The sequence below is a fragment of the Psammomys obesus genome, unplaced genomic scaffold (assembly GCF_907164565.1).
Source record: "Psammomys obesus unplaced genomic scaffold, mPsaObe1.curated_primary_1811, whole genome shotgun sequence".
NCBI lineage: Eukaryota > Metazoa > Chordata > Mammalia > Rodentia > Muridae > Psammomys > Psammomys obesus.
Genome location: NW_026585504.1, coordinates 66,792,364 through 66,805,833, shown reverse-complemented (window position 1 = coordinate 66,805,833; position 13,470 = coordinate 66,792,364). Strand labels below are relative to the sequence as shown.

Here is a 13,470-nt window from a genome sequence, read left to right as displayed (position 1 = left end):
TAATAGTCACTCCTGCACTATAGAAAGAATGAACAATGTACTAGTGTCCCGATCTGCATACTTTTATTAATTGGCTCAGGTGCGGTTAGAAAGAACTTGACCTTACCATGAGGCAGTGAAGGTATAGCCGTGTTGGAGCTTGCATCAGTATTTTGTTTCCTTCTCTGGCTAAATACTATGCCACCACCACATGGTGTTAGTCAGCCTTCCATCACTGTGACTGATAACCTCAGGGAGCAACTTAAGAGGAAGGATTTACTTTGACTCGCAGTTTCAGCCTCACAGTTTCAGCCCATGATTACTTGGTTTGACTGTTTCTGGGGTTTTAAGGAGACAGAGTCATAGTGGAGAGTGAGGGAATAGAGCTCCTCACCTCTTAGCAGCCAGGAAGCAGAGGAAAACAGGAATGACCATGGATAAGAACCTTTCCAGGTACCCCCACAGGGACCAGTTTCTTCTGAATTCACAAATACACCCCCTTCCTTCATCTATTTTCCACTACTTCCCAGTAGTGCCATATAATATGAATCCATTCATAATATACAATAATACATTCAGGAATTCATCTGTTGATCAGTTCACAGCACTGATACTCAAATCATTGGGAATCACCAGCTGCATTGGACGCATGGTGCATTGGTTATTGGTTAATAAATGCATTGGTTCACTATGCATTTATTAATCAATGAACATTAGGTTATTTCTGCCTTCACTTTTATGCTTAGTGCTTGAATTGTGGTTTATAGTTTTTTTGTTTGTTTGTTTGTTTGTTTTTTTGATGTTTTTGTTGTTGTTGTTTATCTTTTGTTATTTGCGGGAGTGGGTGGTATTGGTGTTTGAGATAGGGTCTTACTGTGTAGTCCAGGCTGGCCTCAAACTCAGCCTGCCCCTGCCTCCCAAGTGCTAGGATTAAAGGCGTGTGTCCATCACACTTGGCTGTTTTATTTGGGGGGGGGGGGAGATTGAATTATTTATTTTTCTATTTTTTGATGTTTATGTGCCTGTGTACAAGTTCATGCAGTACCCATGGAAGCCAGAAGAAGGTTCTATATTCCCTAGAACTGGAGTTACAGACAGTTGTGAGCCACAGTGTAGTTTCTGGAAATCAAACCCAGGTCCTTTGCAAGAGCAGCCGGTGTTCTTAGCCTCTGAGCAATCTGTCTGATCCCCTTCCCTTTAACTTTTTGTTGTTGGAGACAGGGGTGTTTAAGGTCATAAAATATGATTTCTGGATTATTCTATTGCCTGCCATGGTTTCTGTGTCCAGAGATGAGAGGCTTCAGAACTCAGGTCCTTTCTCCCCAAAAAAAATGTGAGCAATGTGAGCTAAGGACTGCTTTCTTTCCTTGGGAAGGTTTCTGTGTGGCAGCTGCTTTACATAATTTCCCATTTTCTGTTTAATATATTTATTGTCCTTCATGGAACATATGTATGAGCAGGAGATAGACAACATTGTACTTTTATAGAAAAATGTGTTTTGTTTTAGCCATTCTTAGGTGTAGTTCAGTAACTCTTAAGTACAGTCACATTTTGTAGTCACTACCACTCTGTCTCCAGAACGTTTTTGTTTTCCTGAACTGAACCATTATACCTATTAAGCCACAGTTCTCCACTCCCCTCTCATATGACTCATAGCAAGCACCATTTTACTTTGTGTAACTAATAACTTTACCCCTGCTGTTTTGTTCCCTGTGTCTAGTTTGCTTCACTTAGTGCGGTGCATTGAATATTGATCATCTGTAGTGATCAGGCTGCATGAGACTCTATTTTAGACATGTGCTACATTGTTTTCTACATAATGCATTGATGGATATTTTAGTTATTTCTACTCTTCCTGTTGGAATAGTATTAATTCTATGAAAATTGTTCAACTGAGTATCAGAGACTCCGCCTTTTAATTTGTTTTGAGACAGGGTCTTACTATGCATAAGTCCTCTCCTGAGTACCAAGATTAGAGCTATGTGCCAGACCCAGCTCTATTTTTTTTTTTTTTTCCTTTCCTCTTGTTTTTTTGAGACAGTGTCTCTGTATAGCTTTGGCTGTCCTGGAACTCACTCTGTAGACCAGGCTGGCCCCAAACTCAGAGATTCACCTTCCCCAACCTCCCAAGTGCTGGGATTAAAAGCATGTGCCACCACTGCCCGGCTTCCTTAATTTTGTGTGTGTGTTTATTTTTGAGAACTAGAAAAATGACTTAGTGAGTGAGAGTACTTTACTTTCTACACAAACCTGATGGCTAAATAAAGTGCAATCCCTGGAACTTGTGTAAAGGTGGCAGAATGGAACCACAGAGTTGACTTTTGACCTTCATTTACCACCTCCTCACACACGCACAAAGTAAAAATAAATGCTTTTTTTTTTTTGTTTAAGCTTATTCTGTCTGGTATTTAATTTATCTGACAGGAATGAATTTGAATCAGATTAAGAAGGAGATAGAACTCCTGTCAGCTGCTATTTCTGGAACTGGTGTATTGCTGTGTTATTGAATCTTTGTGTGGTGTTCTTCAACAGGCATGTGGATGAGTTCAGCCCCAGAGCTGTCTACACCAGCGGTAAAGCCTCCAGTGCTGCTGGCTTAACTGCAGCTGTAGTGAGGGATGAAGAGTCTCACGAATTTGTCATTGAGGCTGGAGCGTTGATGCTGGCTGATAACGTAAGGACATGTATGCTCTTAGATATCGGGGACCCTACCAATAAAGATCTATCGTTTTTATTGAATTCATTAGCGTGTCATGGATACATACCTATTACATATAAAATTGGCAAGGGTCAATTCCTTGTGGGTAAGCAAGCTTATTTCCCAGGCTAAAATGAATGACTAAACCAGTCAGTCTGTTTCTGTGGCTGGCCTGGAACTCCAGAGGTTTGCCTGCTGCTGCCTTCCACATTTTTTTGATCAAAGATGTGCACTATTACACCCAGCCCAAGGCTCTTGTCACTTCTAATATATTAAATGTTGAGAAAAGTACATTGCGTATTTGTTTTGCTCTTAGGTGTCGTTTGTTACTCTTAGTTTAAGTGAGCATGAGATTCCTTTTAGCTCTGTATTCTATTGGACAGTCTTGCCTAAACAGGAATTAAGAATGTTTATATCCTATCTTCCATTTGTATAGGTACTGGAAAGGTCTCTGGTAGGAAACTTTGTGAGTTTATCATTTTATCTGAGTTTATAATTATCTACAGGCAGTTTTTCTGATTTCTTTACACATGCTAAACTACAAAGTACTCTACCACTGAGCTATTTCCCCAGCCCTGCAAGGGAGCTCCTTAATACTAGATCTGTTTGGTTTCAGGGTGTCTGTTGTATTGATGAATTTGATAAGATGGACATGAGGGACCAAGTTGCTATTCATGAAGCTATGGAGCAGCAGACCATATCTATTACTAAAGCCGGAGTGAAGGTTTGTATTCTCTTAACTGTGAGGTTAATATGTTAAAGATAGCCACTTGTTGAAATATATTGTTTCAATGTGTAATGGTGATCAGAAACTGTAAAATATGGGCTTTACTGAGAATTCAGTGCAAATATATTTGTGTCATAGAAAGTAATGGTACTGGTATAATTTTCTTTTTATTTCTCAAAAATTTAAAGCTTTAAATTTATAATTATAAAGCTTTAATTTATAAAACCATCTTTACATGGTTTTTGGAGATTACATTCAGGTCACCAGGCTTGTATAAAAGGAGCTTTAACCTGCTGAGCCGTCTTGCCAGCTGTATTTCACAATAAAATTTGTTAGATTATATAAACAAAGCTTACATTCTTTGATAAGTAACCTTACAACAAAAATAGCTATTGGTCCCAGTATCACAGAATACTCTAAGTTCAACTGATAATTTAAAAGAAAATAACTAATTACCATATTATAACCAATATTAGAATCTTAACCTATTAAAAGTAGTAGGTTTGGGAGACAAACAGATGCCTCGGCAATTAAGAGCATGTACTGTTCAGTTCCCTAAGCTCAGAGTGGGCAGCTTAGAGCTCCAGAGATGCCAGCTTCCTCTGCTGGCTGCTACAGGCATGCATGCGTTTATGAATAGAAACAGATGTGCACACACATAATTTTAAAAGAAATCTTTAAATTTGGAAAAAGTAACAGATTTGGTTAGTCAAGTTTTAAAGTAATATACTGTATTATTTTAAGTTTAATTATACTTAAGTATAAATTTAAGAGAAATCTTCCCCTACAAAAACTCCTAGCATATGGGTACTAGATATGTGCTTAGTATATATCCCTTTCTGGAATACCTTAAGCACAAGCAAGGAAGTCCATACAGCTCTTTCTTCCTTTTACTTCCTAATTGTCAGTCTTCCCGTAGTAGCACCTACTAGGTCCATTGTGGTTTATTAGCCCCATGGCCTTCACCTGCATGAACCATACATAGAGTCATTTTCAGTCTTGTGTGTCACCAAGATAGAGTAAACTGAGTACCTCCTCTGTCGAGTTACAGGGTAAATTCCTGGCATTCATCCCCATGTTTAAGAGCCTTTGTGCTGTTACTATACTTGGGTTTTGATGACCCAGTGGATGAAAAAGCTTCTCCTTTTGCTTCCATTTAGTTAATTGCATGAGATGGCTTTTTGTTTATTTGTTTTCTTGTATCTATGTTGGCCACTTGCGGTTTGTTTTTTATTCTCATGGTTTTCTGTCATGGTCAGGCAACTCTGAATGCGAGGACATCCATTTTAGCTGCAGCAAACCCTGTCAGTGGACACTACGACAGGTCAAAATCATTGAAGCAGAATATCAATCTGTCTGCGCCCATCATGTCCCGCTTTGATCTCTTTTTCATCCTGGTGGATGAGTGCAATGAGGTAACCATTTAAGCTGCTGTTGTTCATGTTTTCCGATTGTGTTCAGTTTTATGACCTTTTGTGCCCCTCAGGTGTACTACTCCTGGCCTGAGCTATTTGTCCTTGTATTTAAATACTCAACCTTACCATCTTCAGGGTGTGATAATACACAAACAGCCCACCACCCCACAAGATCTTGTGTAACTCATGCTGGCCTTGAACCCTCTGTGTAACCCAGAGTGGGGAGTTCCTCTATTTTAATAGGTACAGTGCAACACTTTGCTTTCAACCTGACTTGAAACATTACCTAAATAAAACTGCCTCGCTTTTGAATGTTTGGGGAACTTGGGCTTAGATTTCTCCTCTTCCCCTTCACAAGTACATGAACATAGTTAACTCCCAGATAATAGTGTAGTGTCTAAGAACACACTGAAGCTAGGCTGCTCAATCCTGTCTCCACTATCTACTGAGACCTTGGACAGATAACTTTTCTGGGACTCATGTAAAATAAAGTTAGCATCTACTTGATGAGGTTTTTGTGAGGATTGCTTTAGACATACCCGAGGAAACAGCAGTGTGCAGTGAGGGCCCTACAAATGTTCTGCTGTGCTATTCTTTTGAAAGTTTTAAAATTAGCTCTTAGGTTATCTTATGCCACTAGCTTTATTATAGCTTTTTTCTTCTGTTTGTTTGTTTAAAGACAGGGTCTCTATGTAGCTCTGGCTATCCTGGAACTCACTATGCAGACCAGGTTGGCCTCAAAATCACAGAACTCTGCCTCTCTCTATTTCCCGCTCCTTAGATTAAGAGTGTGTTCCACCCTTACATGCACGTGTCAGTAATATTGTGCTAATTGGTTACTTAACACCCTGGTTGGTTGGTTGCTTGGTTTTGACTGGTTCCCTTCCCCCCCCCCCACTAGTTTTTCTGTTTTCATAGCAAATGGACTACCTTCCAGGCATCTTTTTAGAGTGGGAGCAAGACAGGCATCAGGGTACTGAAGAGATGTTTTAGCAGTTCAAGGCACTTGCTGCTTTTGCAGAGGATCAGGGTTAATTCTCAGCACCCACGTGGTGCCTCACAGCCACCCATAACTCTAGTTCCAATGGTCTGAAGCCTCTTTTGGCCTCTGGGCAAGCATGTACATCGTGCAGACACATAAACAGGCAGATTGTCTGTTGCTTTTGCTTTTTTGAGACAAAGACTCAACATAACTCTAGCTTGTCTGGAACTTGCTATGTAAGCCAGGCTGGCCTCAAACTCACAGAAATTCTGCCTCACCGGTGCTGGAATTAAAGATATATACCACCACACCCAACATAAGATGTGTTTATTCTTTAATTTAAAAACCTGTTACAAAAATTTAGCTCATGGTGCTGAAGAGATGGTTCAGCAGTTAAGAGCACTTTATTATTACCAAGGACCCAGGTTCAATTCCCAGCACCCACATGGTGGCTCACAAACATTTATAACTCCACCTCCAGGAGATCCAGTGCCCTTTTCTCACCTTCATGGCATTAGACTTGTATACTGTGCACTGATGTACGTGCAAGCAAAGTACTTGTGCAAATAGAATAAATAAATATAAAAACATAAAACTCTGCTCATAAAGTTGGTACCTGTCAGCTTTTTTCAGGAATCTAGAGGTTAATTTTGTCTTTGTTTCGAGATAGGGGCTCTTGTACCTTACATTGGCCTTGAACTTCTTTTGTAGTCAAGGCTAAACAAACATCATTAAACTGCTATTCCTGCCTTTACCTCCCAAGTGCTGGGATTGCAAGTGTTCACTGCATGCCTAGATGAGAGATCATTTGTAGCCATAAATCATCTCTTACTATATGGAGTATTTCTTTTGTACTGTAACTGATAGAAGTTATCTTTTTGTTTTGAATTAGGTAACAGATTATGCTATTGCCAGGCGCATAGTAGATTTACATTCAAGAATTGAAGAATCGATTGACCGAGTTTATTCCCTTGATGATATCAGAAGGTATCTTCTCTTTGCCCGGCAGTTTAAACCCAAGGTAATCTGCCCTACTGTACCTGGATAGTGTGTGTGTGTGTGTGTGTGTGTGTTAAAACTGGATTTAAATAAATGGGTTCTGTGGAAATGAACTGAATTTGTTTTGGGTTTTGGTTTGTTTTGGCTTTAGCTTTGGTTTTGATCTTTTGAGGTAGGGTCTTCACTATGTGATCCAGGTTGGCCTCAAACTCATTATCTTGTTTTAGATTCCTACATTCTCTATTTATAGGAATGTGCCAGTGTACCTAGCTGTATTTTTTTAATGCCCTTCAATCTGTCTTAGCTTATTTGAAAATTTTATACTTGAATGTACTGTTTTGATAATCCACCTCTCCCTTCCAGACCTTGCTCCTCCATACCCCCAACCACTCTTCTTTCCTTTGTATATGCCATTTAAACCCTGCTAAGTGCACTATAATCTCTTTAAATTTTAAGTTTTATGTTTTGTGTGTTTAGAATACTACTCTGTTTCTTCAGAAACGATTGATTATTTTTTAATTGAATAATTTCCTCATATTTGACTCGTTAAATACTAATAAAAAGATTTTAGCCAGGGCTGATGGTCTACATAGTGAAACTCTAACAATAAAAATAAATAAATAAGGATTGTGAGTGACTTGTATGAAGAGTGTATGTTTTCCAGTACTACTGTGTACTCAGTTTCTTGCCTTGAAAAGCTGAGAGCCTTTTAGGTCAGTATATGCTGTGTTTTTACCCTGAAGCCAGCATAGCTGAGCCTCAAGGAAGTCCAAGTGTTAGTTCATTTAATGAGCTTTGGCATCTTGAGGTACAAAAGGCATTTCATTTTATTCTATTGCTTCATTTGTTAAACATCATTTAGAAATGGTCATTTGCTTAAACTATTCTATTGTCTTCGTTTTCATAAAATTAGTACCTGGAATTTACAGGCTTCTTAGTGTCAGTTTCTGAATTCATTGTCTTTATGATGGATTAAAGCTTCAGCCTCTGTTCCCTGGAGGGTTCCTATCTGGGATCCTCTTTAGCTGAAGGGGTTTTTTTGTTTGTTTGTTTTTTACAGTTTATTCACTTTGTATCCCAGCTGTACCCCCTTCCATGCCCTTCCCTAAGTCCATTGATAGGGGGGTCCTCCTCCCCTTCCCTCTGACCCTAGTCTATCAGGTCTCATCAGGACTGGCTGCATTGTCTTCCTCTGTGGGCTGGTAAGGCTGCTCCCCCCTCAGGGGGAGGTGATCAGAGAGTCAGCCACTGAGTTCATGTCAGAGACAGCCTCTGTTCCCATTGCTAGGAAAACCCATTTGGAGACTGAGCTGCCATGGGCTACATCTGATCCGGGGTCCTAGGTTATCTCCATGCATGCTACTTGGTTGGAGTATCAGTCTCAAAAAAGACCCCTGGGTCCAGATTTTTTGGTTCTGTTGCTCCCCTTGTAGAGCTCCTGGCTTCCCCTATTAGCTGAAGTTTAATATAGCTGGTCCGAGAAAATGAGTACAAATGTCTGCTTGCCTTGACTGATTTTGAAACAGATCTCCAAAGAGTCGGAGGACTTCATCGTGGAGCAGTACAAACGCCTCCGCCAGAGGGATGGCTCTGGAGTCACCAAGTCCTCATGGAGAATCACTGTGCGACAGCTTGAGAGCATGATCCGCCTCTCAGAGTCAATGGCCCGTATGCACTGCTGTGACGAGGTACCACCATCTCTGATAACACAGGGAGAGAGGATTGCATGAGTTGGCTTGTGGACATTTTTTTATCTTTGCTATTTATGGAATGTCCTTGAACCATTTGATAGTATTCTCTCAGTACGAATGTTGCTATCATGCAGTTATGAAGTATAGTTGGACAGATAGTGTTTATTATAGTAAGATTATGGAGTGCAGATACATGTAATTTTTTATCCAGGAGAAACATATATCTTTCCAAGTGTCCTTGGCCTCTGGCAGGGACTACAAATGTGACTGTGACTCATGCCTCAGAAGGAGCCTTTCCCCTTAGGGTTCATATAATCAGTATGTGGTGGATTTTGGCTATTGTTTCTGATTTTGTGTGTGCTTCGGATTAAATTCAGGGCCTTGTGCATGCTAAACACACTCATGACACTGACCTACATCCTTAGTTCCATGGGTTTTAAATTGTTCTTTGAGCTCTGGATTCACAAACATGAATGGGAAGGGGGTGATATTGGAAACCACACATCGGAGTCAAACAAAGGGCTTTTGTTTACTTTTATGTGGGAAGTTCAGTTGGAATTAAAATTTTGTCTGTGAAAAGGCTGGGTTCATTTGTTTTTCTGAGACAGGGTCTCACTTGTTAACTTGGCTTAAATCCCCAGCCCTCTGCCATATACGCCCATGGGTGGGATTATAGATGCACTTTGGTTTTGAGATAGTATTTAAGGCCCCAAATGGTTTTGAACATGGCATTGTATTGCATGCCTGTAATCCCAGCGCTTTGGAGGAAGAGGCAGGAGAGTCATGAGTTCAAGGTCATCCTCATCTGCATTTCAAGTTTGAGGCCAACTTGAACTGCATGGGTCCTTGTCAAAAAAAAAATCAATAAAACAAGGTTTGGGGATGTAGCTGAATCATAGATGCTTATGTTAGGCCCTGGATTCAGTTCTCAGTGCCCTGAGGCAAAGGAAGGGAGAATGAGAGAGAGAAAGGAAGAAGCCAAGTGGTGGAGGTGTACATCTTTAATTCCACTTGGAAAACAGAGGCAGGTGGATCTCTGAGTTCAAGGCCAGCCTGGTCTACAGAGCTACCTCCAGGATAGCCAGGGCTACACACACGTCTCGAAAAGAAAAGATAGAAAATGGAGCTGGGGAGATAAGATGGCTTACTAGTTAAGAGTGCATAGTGGGCATACTGCTGGCTGTAGAGGTGGCTCGGCTAATAGCTGCTCTTCAGAGGGCCACCACATGTGTGGATGAGGCTTGTACTTGCCATTTGGGTGAATTAATACTGCTCTGTGGAGAGCACAGTGTTCTTAGATATTTGGTGTAAAATACCATCTTACATAACTAAGTTGTCTCATTACTGGCTTAGGTTCAGCCCAAACATGTGAAGGAAGCTTTTCGATTACTGAATAAATCAATCATCCGTGTAGAAACGCCTGATGTCAATCTGGATCAAGAGGAAGAGGTGCAGATGGAGACAGATGAACCAGGTGGCATCAATGGTGAGGAGCTGACTCATCTATAAATAGAAACTGATTTTGCAGGATGTCATATTACCAGGGCACTTGTCAACGGTTGTGAAGATGTATTGGGGGGGGGGGCACATGGATTTTACATTAACTATAAGCTGAAGGATGGTTGAGTAGTTATACACAGTATATGTGCTTGAAAGAAAACATATAAAAATGGGGTATTTGACAAATCCTTTGGCCTCTAATCTTACTTAAAATTTCTCTTTGGCTCTTGAATTTAAAAAAATTTTGTGGGCCAGTAAATAGTTCAGTGGGTAAATTCCCTTGCCTTAAAACCTGGTGACCAGCCAGTAGACACCGGCCTTTAATACCAGCACAGGCAGATCACTGAGTTCAAGGCCAGCCTGAGAGTTAGTCTGGGACAGCCAAGACTATACAGAGAGACCCTGTAAGATTCTTAAACTTCTCAATCACATTAAAGCAGGTGAATAACAGAATTGACCTTGGTAGGTACAGGGGAAGGTTCAAACAAGGTATGTATATGTCTAAGCTATCCTAAATTTACAGCCTTCTGGTTTAGCCATAAGTGTGTGCCACCATACCCTACTGCACATGATATCAATAAGATTTCTGTCCCCCATCCCTAAATATTCCTCTCAAGTCAGTTGCCTTTACTGGTAGGCTTTTTATTTAAAATAAATTTATTACTTTTAATAAATAAATTTCAAATTTCTTTATAAAATGTTTTCTGAAGCTCACATTAAGCATAAATATTATGTGCATAGATGCTAGATGACGGATGTTAAAAGCACAAGGATGAGACTCAGGTAGTTGCTTCTTTCCTCAGGTCATGCTGACAGCCCTGCCCCTGTAAATGGGCTCAACAGCCAGAGTGAAGATGCCAGTCAGGAGGCTGTTTCTAAGCCCTCCCTAAGGCTGGGCTTTGCTGAGTACTGCCGAATCTCTAACCTCATTGTGCTCCACCTCAGGAAAATGGAAGAAGGTGAGTATGTGCCCCACACTGCTTACTTGCTGTCACTCATTCTTGCTCTTTCTGATGTTAAGCATTATGTTCTATCAGGAGAAATGATTGTTTTTGTTGGCTCAGTTTAGGAAGGAAACTTGTATGGTATGAGCACAGCTTTTGTACAAGCTCATTGTCAGAAGCAGAATCTTTACATCTGATCATATAAAGAACAAACATTTTTTCAGGTGGAAATTACTATGGTTGCTTTCTTCCCAACAGATGATCTCTTAGGTTATTTATATTTTATAGGCATGTTGAACTCAAAAACCTATATAACTACCACAAATATACTAGAGCCATCAGTACCTGACTACTGGAACTCTTGCCCACTTCTTACCCTTAACTACTTTGCCGTGATTGTCAGTTTCATAGTTCTCAGTTAGCCACAGGCAGGAAGAAAAGCCATCATCTGTTGGAGCTGGAGTTAATTTGTGAGTGTGGGTGCCCATGGACACCAAAGGGGGGGATTCAGCTCCTCCCAGAGCTAGAGTATGTTGTAAGATGCCTAACGTGCGTGCTGAGAACTGAAAAGTTCCAAGGGTGACTTCTGATGGTTTCTGGGCTTAATTCACCATGCAGAATTCCCATCTATGCTGTAGACTTTCACCACTGATTTCACCTACTACTTGACAGAAATTGAACTGGAAGTAAATTCTGGCTGAGTGTCTTAAGTCTAGCACTTAAGAGACAGAGGCAGGTGGGTCTCTTAAGTTAAAAACCAGCCTGGTCTACGAAGTCAGCTCCAAGCCAGCCAAGGCTACAGAGTGAGAAGACTGTCCCAGAAAAACAAAATGAAGTACCCTAAGGAGGAGCTTGTAAATACATGTGCTTTTATATCTTTTGTATGTGTGTGGAGTGCTGAGGATTGGATCCAGGTCCTACTACATGCTAAGCACATGTTCTAAAACCACTTTTGCAACTTATTTTGCAATTTCTAAAATCAAAACTTGTTTTTTTCTTTTATTTTTGTGTGTGCACCACAAATTGGCGATGCTAGAAGTCAGTTCTCCTAAATGTGTTCTTGTTGCAGAGGAGGATGAGTCAGCATTGAAGAGGAGCGAGCTTGTTAATTGGTACCTGAAGGAAATCGAGTCAGAAATAGACTCTGAAGAGGAGCTCATAAATAAAAAGAGGATCATAGAGAAGGTTATTCATCGTTTAACGCACTACGTACGTATCCACTACCTGGGCTCAGGGCAATATGCAGAGGGTATCCCAACATCTGCAGGTTCCAGAGTAGGCTTTCTGAGGAGTTGGTTGATTTTGAATCATTGGGGCCTGGTTGTAATTGTGGTTAAAGAGATTGAACTGTAAAAGAGGGACTTCTTTTCCTGAAATAAACAGAATTTAGGTAAAAGCTGATAGATAGGTGGGTACCTTTTGGATCTTACTGTTGGGTGGGCTTTTTGTGGTATGTTCTTTTAGCTATACTAGTATTGAACTCTGGATTTGCATGTACAGTCAGACTTTGACCTATGCTATATCCATAGCTCCTGTTTGGGTGCTTCTCCCCCCTTTGGTTTTTTGAGGCAAGGTTTCTCTGTGTAGCCTTGGCTGCCTCAGTTATAGACCAGGCTGGCCTGGAACTCAGAGATCCGCCTGCCTCTACTCCCAGTGTGTTGGGATTACAGCTATGTGACACCACACCCTGCTGTTTGGGTGAAAACCTTTTGTTTTCACTTACACTTGGCTGTGTGGTGAATTCTCAGCCTGCTAGGATCACTTATTTCAATTTACAGATTGTGTCCCACTCTGAAGTCCACACTTGCCTAGAATTCAAGGTCTTTGTACCTTAGCCACCTGAGTGCTGGAATTATGGAGTGTGTACCATCATGGCAGGCTTTGACCCATTCCCAGTTCAATTAGAAATAGAATCTCCCTAGCATGTAAGAGGCGTGGGTATGATACCTCATACTGGAGAGATGGTTCAGTGGTTATGAGCATGCACTGCTCTCCCAGAGTACCCAAGTTCAATTCCCAACACCCATGTCTGGTGGTTAAAACTGCCTGTAACTCTTCAGAATGAAATTTCTTGGAAAAGAAATAGGATCAAGCTGAGCATGGTGGCACACAATTAAAATCTCAGTGCTCAAGAAACTGAGGGCAGGAAAATAGCAAGTTTCAGGCTGGTCTAGCAGCACAGACCATCTCAGAAAGTGAGGAGGGATGCATGAAAAGAGCAAAAAGGTAGTAAATTAAAAATTAATAAGAGATGTTAAATGAAACTAAACAGGTTTAGATATTAGAGAATTTTTGCACAATTGTATAATCTTAAAATTCAAGCACAATTTCCTTTTTTGAAGTTATATTGACAAGGATTTGATAAAATGTGCAGGATAGCTTATTAATCACAATATCTGCTGAGTGTCTTAGTTTTTCAAGGCAGTTATACCTAAAGACCAGCATCCTAGTAAGAAAGGGAGTTGAGCAGAACAGATAATGGTTTTAAGGTGTGGTTCCAGTCCAGGGGCTTTTGGAGAGGAAACGAGAGAATGT

At 40.6% G+C, this 13,470-nt stretch overlaps 1 protein-coding gene across 1 annotated transcript in view; it reads left to right on the top strand.

The window, feature by feature from the left end:
- The window catches only part of Mcm6 (minichromosome maintenance complex component 6), a 29,938-nt gene that overhangs the window by 15,954 nt on the left and 514 nt on the right, over positions 1-13,470 (top strand). Inside the window, exons 9-16 of the mRNA XM_055602250.1 lie at positions 2,512-2,653; positions 3,294-3,401; positions 4,664-4,819; positions 6,694-6,822; positions 8,327-8,488; positions 9,845-9,977; positions 10,795-10,950; positions 12,005-12,144. Coding sequence (XP_055458225.1) covers positions 2,512-2,653; positions 3,294-3,401; positions 4,664-4,819; positions 6,694-6,822; positions 8,327-8,488; positions 9,845-9,977; positions 10,795-10,950; positions 12,005-12,144 — 1,126 coding nt within the window. The remainder of the gene's footprint in view (positions 1-2,511; positions 2,654-3,293; positions 3,402-4,663; positions 4,820-6,693; positions 6,823-8,326; positions 8,489-9,844; positions 9,978-10,794; positions 10,951-12,004; positions 12,145-13,470) is intronic.